Below are 8,909 nucleotides of genomic sequence, written 5' to 3' on the forward strand. Positions count from 1 at the left end.
CTCTTCTCCCAGGTGACAAGGGACAGGACAAGAGGGAATGGCCTCAAGCTCCACCAGGGGAGGTTCAGGCTGGACATCAAGAAGAAATTTTTCATGGAAAAGGTCATTGGGCACTGGAACATGTTGGCTGCCCAGGGAAGTGGTTGAGTCACCTTCCCTGGAGGTGTTTAAAGGACGTGTGGATGAGGTGCGGAGGGGCATGGTTTAGGGATTGTTAGGAATGGTTGGACTTGATGATCCAGTGGGTCCTTTCCAACATAGTGATTCTATGATTCTATGAAATTCTTCCCTGTGAGGTTGGGGAGGCCCTGGCCCAGGTTGCCCAGAGCAGTGATGGCTGCCCCATCCCTAGAGGTGTTGAAGGCTAGGTCGGATGGGGCTTGGAGCCCCTGGTCCAGTGGGAGGTGTTCCTGCCCATGGCTGGGGGTGGGACTGGATGGGCTTTGGAGTCCTTTCCAGCCCAAACCATTCTATGTTTCTACAATTCCCTGCTCACCTTGGCTTTGTTGTCCATGGTAACAGCCAGCTGCATCCTCTTCCCCATCCTGAATGTGAACATATGATCTGCTTCCCCCTCCTCCTCCTCTTCCTCACTGCCAATGCCAAACCCAGGGCTTGTAGGACAGGGGCTTGCCCATTTCTCGCTCACCACCCTTTTGTCCTGGAAAATGAATCACTTCCATTAGCAAATCTGGGCCTCTCAGCTCACTGATGCAATTCCCTTCCCCAAACACACCTGCACGCAAGCAGGGAGGCCAGAGAGCAAGAAGGCCTCGCCCTGAGGAAGCTTTCTGTGCCCGGCGCCGTGCCGTGACATTCCTAGGGAACAAGGGGCTCGTTGTCTGCTCAGCAGCACACCCCACAATTACAGCGGGTCTGGAAAATCCTTTGCGTTCACAAATCTGACATTTCAGACTAAAATGCCAGAGCTACAGGACAGAAATGTCACCCTCATCTCTTTCTCCAACACTCTGAGGTCAGGAAAGCCTAAGTCCTGCTGGACATGGCCTTGGAAGCCAAGTGGACGGCTCCATAGGGTGGTGCTCACCATTGAGAGGGCTGGGCTATCTTGTCCATAGTGTTCAGTCTGGGTAATTGCATCTTTCAGGTCCTGTATGAGAGAAAAACGTGTGCAACAACGCACCTCTGGAGAAACGCACGGGCCGGGGCGTGGCTGAGAAGAAAGCAATGCCTTAGTCTGGACCTGGAGTGCCGGCTGCATGGAAGGAGGGTGGGCTGGCTCGGCAGCTCTGTGCCTGTGCTGGGAGAGGCCTCTACCCGGGGTTAGAGCAGGACTGGCAGGCTGGTTTACCAAGCCTCACACTGCCAGGAGGGGTGGACAGGCCTTGTCAAGACATAGGTTTGGGCCTATTCAAAGGGAAGCCTGGAACTGCAGCCTTTGTCCAGTTGTGGGAAACCCCAAAGCAACCAAGGGCCACTTGCTTTGCTCACTCACGAAGCCCAAGGAGACTTTACCCAGCCTGCCGGCATCCTCAGAGGCATTCCAGACACTTCCAATGATGCACATACACTGGATCAGTTCTGCCTGCCTATCTGCTGCAATGTTGACACCTGGGACTCATCCAGGGCCAAGCGTTGCCTGCTCACACATTCATCTGTCTGTTAATTCTGCCTGCTTTGTGCCTGCATGTGGCTGGAAAGTCACACTGATCAGTTAACATCACTTTGAGCACACATCTCTGCAGAGTTCTCACATCCTTTTGTGAGGGCTTAGCAGCTCTGATGTCCTACACCTGAAAAAGCTTTGCTGTGGAGGCTCTCTCTTTCAGGAATGTCCCTTTGCAGCACTGGAGTGAGAGCTGGCCCGCAGTGAAGGAGAGGCAGCACTTACGTTATGAGCTTTGGTGATGGTAATAGTGAGTCCGTCCTGCTTGGGCCTCCGGGAGGTGACAGCCATTCCCTCCTGCTCAGCTCGCTTTTTGTCCTCTTCTATCTCCTGAAATATATATATTATCTTTATCATCAGCCAGTACCTGGATGCCTACAGATGTTGTCCACTTTCCTGTTTAGGGTTTCTTCTAGGTGGACCCAACTCCACCTCTAATCATAGAATGGGTTGGGCTGGAAGGGACCTCAAAGCCCGCTCAGTTCCATGTGCAAGGATACCTCCCACTGCATCCGGTTGCTCCAAGCCCCATTCAACCTGGCCTTCAACCCCTCCAGGGATGGGGCGGCCACCACTGCTCTGCACAACCTGGGCCAGGGCCTCCCCACCCTCATCATGAAGAATTTCTTCCTAAGATCTCATCTCAATCTCCCCTTTTCCAGCTTCAAACCGCTCCCCCTTGTTCTGTCTCTGCACCCCCTGATCAAGAGCCCCTCCCCAGCTGCAGAGACCAGCAGGCTGCTAAAGCCTTGATTTGCCTCATCTTCCTGTTTTGTTCATGGAATCTCCTTTGGACACCTCTGTGCTCCACACAAACACCGGGACTGGTCAGGGAAGAGCTTCATCCCATACCACTACGCTTGTAGCGAAGATAGACCTATCAAATGTCTTCAGGAGGCATCCAAGAGGATAAGGATGAGGCACTGGGGAGGACAGGTGGTGAAAAGTCAGAGAAATATGAGGTGGAGACGTGGGAAAGGTGTGATGCCGGCAGAGGAGGATGCTAGGGTGAGAGGAGGTGCTGCAGCAGCAGGGCAGTGCCAGCCACCCTGCTTTCCCATGCAACTCAAGAGCCATGGCTGAAGGCAGAGCTCTGCCCACCTGCTCCAAATGCTTTCTGGTGTAAAAATGTTACCCAACACCATCACTCCAACACCGCTGACCATGTTGTTTACACTGCAGGCTGAGGGCTCCAAATCAGAGCTGGGGAAGGTGAGAGCCTGCAGCCTTACCTGGTACCTGCGGATGAGTGCTTCGTTCTTCTTGCGCAATGCCAAGATTTTCTTGTCAAGTTCAACATCTTTCTGCTCTTTCTTTCTTAACACTGCATCATCCACAGTGGCATCCTGGAGATGGAAAAAAGCTCTTCTCAGTCATCATACCAACAGGATGACCAAGCCCTGCTCCTTCTGTTTGTGCAGCGGAGGAGGCTTTCACCACCATTTCTCCCCTTTCCTTCACTAAAAACCACACCGTATCTTGTAAATTGACTTTTTCTTGACAGAACTGACATTTGCTTGCCTTTTTTTTTAGCAATGAGGTAGTTAGATGGCCCCTTTGGTGGCCACTAGTAGGCTCCGGAGTTAACATACTGCTTAACTGCATGCAGTAGCTGACACCTCTCCCTGCTGCTGGTTCAGGTGCTCTCAGACACACCAGTTCCTCTCCATTTATGTTCAGAAAGCACCTCGGTTACCACAGGGGAGAACAAATCAGGTTTTTTAATTCCAGGGACAGCAGCGTCTCGTGAAAATTAATGCTGATGAGTATCAGCTCACAGCAGTAAGCGAATCCAGATAGTTTAGACTCTGCCTGGGGTCTGCACGGAGAGCAATGAGTTGAGGCTGAGACCTCCAAGGCACCGCAGGTTTATTTACAAACAGCAGTTTGGTGCTCTCCCTTTCAGCACAGCACCTGTGTGTGCAGGGCTCTCATTTTCCCTCTCCTCTGCTCACACAGAGCTGGATAAGACAGTGAGACTAGGGAGAGCAGGAAAGGGACCTCTAATCTTGGAGCAGGGATAGCCCGCCAGGGTACCTGCTTTGCTGACATTGCAGTTCCAGCTGCCCTCCCCCTGCCTGCTGCCTTTTGGTCCCATGCAGTCAATCTGCCGCAGGAGCTCTGCAGCCAATCCAGCTGCTGCGCACGACGCAGATTGCCCGCAGCACCGGGAAAGTGTGGAGGAATCAGGAAGCAAATAGAACGAAGCCATCGCCTATCTCACTACAAATGGATGTTGCTCCTGCAGGTGACACTCAGGGCTGCGTCCCTGCACCGTGTGCCAGTGTCCTCTGGGGCCAGCACTGCCTCCTCGCTGCTCCACTGCTGCCCAATGGCTTTAAATAAGGAGGGGGGAGGTTTACATGAGACATTAAGAAGTTCTCCACTGTGAGCGTGGGGAGGCCCTGGCCCAGGTTGCCAAGAGCCGTGGTGGCTGCCCCAACCCTGGAGGTGTTGAAGGCCAGGTTGGATGGGGCTTGGAGCCCCTGATCCAGTGGGAGGTGTCCCTGCCCATGGCAGGGGGTGGAACTGGATGGGCTTTGAGTTCCACTCCAACCCAACCGTTCTATGATGATCCTGGCCCCATCCTCACCGAAGGGATGGAGGCCCTGTGCTGAGGGGACAGAGAACACAGGAACTAGGGGAGCAGTGTCAGGAGGGAAGCAGGAGTGTTTTCCACCTCAGGATGTGTTTGGTTGGGATTTTTGTTTTTTAAAATCAGAAATGGTTGTGAATAGATGGTTAATTAGCAAATAAAATGGATTAAAATTCCTCGAGTGAAGTGTTTTTCCTCATGATGCAAGGGCAAGGTGTGTTTTTTGCTTCTTTCCATTGACTTCCTATCAAATTCCTCATAAAAACACCAAGACCCTCCGGACAGCTGGCATGTTCCTCGTTTTCATAGGAGTGAATCACCATTTCATCCCCTTGAGAGAGTATTTCTGCTGCCCTTGCTTATTTGGGGCTGATAGCTCCTGGCTGTGCCCATGCCAAGGGCAAAGCCTCCAGAAGCATCCTCCGCTGCGGACTCTGGGGGATCCAAAGCTGGGAAGAGCTCCTGCAGACAGGCAGGAGGGCATTTTCCTCCATTAATCATGACAGAGCAGGTGGGAGCTCCTTCAGGAGCCACCACAGCAGCTGGGGACACAGGATCCAGGTGTGACGCCTGTCACACCCCCGGTGCCTCCCTGCTGGCAGTGAGACAGGCAGCCACGCTTCCCAGGGTCCACCAGTGGGATTGTAAAGCCCTTCTGGGAAGGGATGGTTTCCCTGGAGACCTCTCTTGCCTTTTGCCTGCTCTGATTAGATCATCAGAGGAAACACTAGAGCAATGGAGGGCCAGAGGAGAGGATGGAGAGGTGGTAGAGAACCCAGCCCTCCTCAAACGGAGCAGACGTGCTGTGAAGAGCCCAGGGCTCGAAGGCAAAGAGTGAAACCATGGATGCTACAGCCCAGAGCCTGTGGCTCTGCTCTATGTTCCCAGCTGTTTGGGAACGCTACCCAGTGCCACCTAGGGCCTCCAGCCTCATGGAGACATATGTTTATTGTGATAAGGAGGCAGAATTAAGGCACGCTGAACCTCACACTAGATTTTTGTGTCAGGTAGCAGTTTGACAAGGTGGGAACATCCTTCCCAAAGCACATGATTTAAGATGAGCTGCAGAAATTACCTCCCTAACATGCTTTTGGCTACCTAGGAGACAGACACCAAGTAGGAACGTGGGCACGTTCTACCAGCTGGCCGTTTGGGAACGATTCTAGGTAGTGCGTGGGAATTCAGGCAGGGGTTGGCATCACTGCTCTTACAAAAGCACAATGGGCTTCCAGGAACCAGGGCTGCAAATCATCTGCTGGCCTTCAAAGGAAGCGATCCAGCTGCTGAGTCACCACACATTCCTGCAATGATAGGTCTGCCTCTCAAGGGCTTTGCATGATGGAAACCCAAAGCTCTAGTTCAGCTTTGGTCACACAGATCTGTGCCTGATCTGCAAAGGACGAGACCATGGTGGGAGGTTTGCCTGGGTTCTTTGGAGAAAAGTGAGTGAAGGTGGAAAACACGATACTGTCACAAAGGAGGGGTGGTGGATCATAGAATCACAGAATCGTTTGGTTGGAAAAGACTTTTAAGATCATCCAGTCCAACCGTCCCTGTCCACTACTAGACCAGATCCCTGAGCACCTCGTCTGCTCGGCTTTTAAACTCCTCCAGGGATGGGGACTCCACCACCACCCTGGGCAGCCTCTGCCAGGGCCCAAGAACTCTTTCCGTGAAGAAATTTTTCCTGATACCCGATCTGTACCTTCTCTGGCACAACTTGAGGCCATTCCCTCCTGTCCTCTCACCTGTCACTTGGAGAAGAGACCAAAGCTCACCTCACCACAACTTCCTTTCAGGTGATTGTAGACAGCAATGAGGTCTCCTCTCAGCCTCCTCTTCTCCAGACTAAACAGCCCCAGGTCCCTCAGCCGCCTCTCATAACCCTTGTTCTCCAGCCCTTTCCCCATCTCCGTTCCCTTCTCTGGACATGCTCCAGCCTCTCAACGTCCTTCTTGGAGTGAGGGGCCCAAAACTGAACTCAGGATTCAAGGTGCAACTTCACCAGCGCCAAGTGCAGGGGGACGATCCCTGCCCTGCTCCTGCTGGCCTCACCATGGCTGATCCAAGTTGGTCGCCTTGGCCACCTGGGCCACGGCTGGCTCATGTTCAGCCGCTGTTGCCCAGCATCCCCAGGTCCTTCTCTGCCAGGCACCTTTCCAGCTGCTCTTCCCCAGTGTCAGAAAGCAGAGTGGGGAAGGCAGGAGAACCGGTTTGCTGAAGCAGACCTTGGATCACGCACAAGCCCATCCTCTCTCCTGTGCCTGGTGAGGGGAACTTTACCAGCACTGCTTTAACAGCTCTGCCAGCGCTGCTCTGCCAGGACACAGGCACCCGTTTGTGTCCAGGTGAAACAAAGGTGACATTTAAACCACCCAACACAGTCCTGCTGGACAACGGGATTCTGTTAGGGCTTGCGGGAAAACAAAACATGCTTTTCCATTGCCATCCACCCGCCGGGGACACAACAGGTGAGTATGTTGCCTGCAGGGGCAGATGAGTTTCCATGGCCATTTTGCAAGGCTGATTAAAGCTGAATCCCGTGTTTACCCAAACAGAAGCTATTCTGTGAGCGCTAAATTGGCAGGTTGGCTGTTCACTGGGGTGTTGGCTGCAGGAGGGTGGGATCAAAGTGGTGTATGGCCCTCAAATACACCCCTTTCATCTTCAGATTCCTTTGAAGGAGGACTGACAGAGCTGCTGGCTCAGGAAGGATTTAAACATTCCTGCAGAGATTGTATTAATATTTGTGCTCTTCTCTTTTCAAAGGTGAAAGATGGAAAAGACCTGTCAGGCTGCTCTCCCTGTCTGTGTGAGACTGCATTTTGCCTACGCTGCAGCACAGCCGGTGCTGGGGGGAGGGGGTCTTTCCATCTCTAACTGGAAACAGGTCACTGGAAGGGAAGTTTTGTGCTGTTCAGCACTTCTCCTCCCCTTTATTGATGAAGCCATTAACGTATTTCTCTCCACACAATCTGTTTCAGTGAGTGGTGGGGAGCTGCGGAGGAGAGGCACTCCCTTGCCCGCACACCCTGGGGCCACTGAGCAGCCCCGCTGTGTGCAGAAGCTCCGAGCAGTGTTTGGAGCCCACGCGCCGACCCGCAGGGGCTCAACCATTGTACGGTTGAGCCAAGTCAGCGTTTGCTCGCCAGCCACCACCCGGAGCCAGCCAATAGCAGGGGGATGTGCCCTCTCCTCTGCTTCTGGAACAAATCTTTTGCCCCAGCCCATACTGAAGCTGGTGCTTAGGGTGAGAAGTGGCAGCACGGTGCCCTCCTCAGAGCAAAGCTCTTCCGGCGAGCCAAGTTGCCTGTATGTCACAGCAACGTGAGAGTTATAAATGGCTTTGGCAGAGCAAACGTGTGGTGGCTTTGAATCAGAGAGCAGTCAAGCCCAGTGCCTCCAAGATAGCAGGGCAGAGCAACGAGGCCGCAGAACAAGAGGCCTCTCTCTGTCACAAACATAAATGCCACAAAAGGAGAAATAGAAAGCCAGCGGCTTTGCGCTTCAATTAAATGACAACATCTCACTCTGTCATACCCCGGCTCCCAAGTGACACACACACTCGCTGCAGCTCCTCAGGGGCCGCAGGGACGCCTCGCTCCAGGCTGCCTTTGCGTGCAGTGTTTTCCCTCATACTTCCACAATTGCCTGCTTCTACAGCGAGAGACCTCGGAGGCAGTGGGGTCGGAAAAGAAAGAAAGAGAGAAGGCAGGGTGGAGGGAAGCGGTGAGAGGAGCGGGGCCCTCAGCTAAGATTCATCTGCGTAAGCATCTGCGCTTTTTAAGAAACGCTCTCTGGCTTGACAGCTGCAGCCGGAACCCTCGCCGGGATAAGCACCGTTCAGCACCGCCTGGCTTTCTGTTACCTTCCCCAGCCTCCCACCCTGCTGGCAGGCACGCTCTCCCGCATCAGGCACCACAACCTGCCCTGGCAAGTGACCCTGGCACCCCAAACTCACCCGGCCCTGGCACACCCTGCTCTGATGCAGCACGGCTCGTTTGCTCCCCGTGCCTACTGGCAGCCAGGCGAGGGAAAAAAACAACACAAAGTGACAACCGCCGAAAGGCCACCCTGAAGGAAGCGAGCGCAAGGCATTTCATGGCCGTTTTGGGTGAGGGACCCACCGCCCCGTGCCCCTCCCAGGCCCCACAAAGGCAGCACTCACAGCTCGGTGCATGTTGGACATCGGTGGCGAAGCCCGGCGGATTCCAGAGCAGAGCTAAAAGAGGAGAGCCATCAGACGGCCTTTCTCAGCACTGGTTGCACAGCATACAAGATCATGTTTTGATTACAAAAGCCTCGCCTGGGCTCCCAGCCAAGAGCACTGGCTGCCTAATACACCGAGCACAGACAGGGTTTTGAGTGCCTGTGTCCTCCTCTCCAATCTCACTCTCTTTTTAAAAGAAACACTCCCCTTTTTTCCCCCCTCCTGACTCCTTTTAACTTCCTGATGCCACAAGCCCTCGTTCAAAGTGGGAAAAGCTGGGTGAACAATGAAAAATGGGGCAGGCAAACAGCTTGACTTCACTTTGTGGCCATTGACGGGGCTGTTATTTGTTATGTGTGGCAAGTTGTGCGCCTGGCGGGGGACCGGGAAAATATCTAGGATCCTGAATGTCTTGTGAACATGAGTTTCTGTTCACGGGAAAACAAGTGCCAGACTGGCCTTTTTCTGTTTTATTT

At 53.5% G+C, this 8,909-nt stretch overlaps 1 protein-coding gene across 1 annotated transcript in view; it reads right to left on the reverse strand.

Moving 5' to 3' along the window:
* CCDC9B (coiled-coil domain containing 9B) overlaps nt 1-8,604 on the reverse strand; it is a 42,623-nt gene extending 34,019 nt beyond the window's left edge. The window contains exons 1-5 of the mRNA XM_054068867.1: nt 8,392-8,604; nt 2,860-2,973; nt 1,853-1,957; nt 1,049-1,111; nt 497-661 (exon numbers count right to left, since the gene is read on the reverse strand). Coding sequence (XP_053924842.1) covers nt 497-661; nt 1,049-1,111; nt 1,853-1,957; nt 2,860-2,973; nt 8,392-8,412 — 468 coding nt within the window. The 5' untranslated portion in view covers nt 8,413-8,604. The remainder of the gene's footprint in view (nt 1-496; nt 662-1,048; nt 1,112-1,852; nt 1,958-2,859; nt 2,974-8,391) is intronic.
* Nucleotides 8,605-8,909: the final 305 nt, after the last annotated feature.

The sequence above is a fragment of the Cuculus canorus genome, chromosome 5, assembly GCF_017976375.1.
Source record: "Cuculus canorus isolate bCucCan1 chromosome 5, bCucCan1.pri, whole genome shotgun sequence".
NCBI lineage: Eukaryota > Metazoa > Chordata > Aves > Cuculiformes > Cuculidae > Cuculus > Cuculus canorus.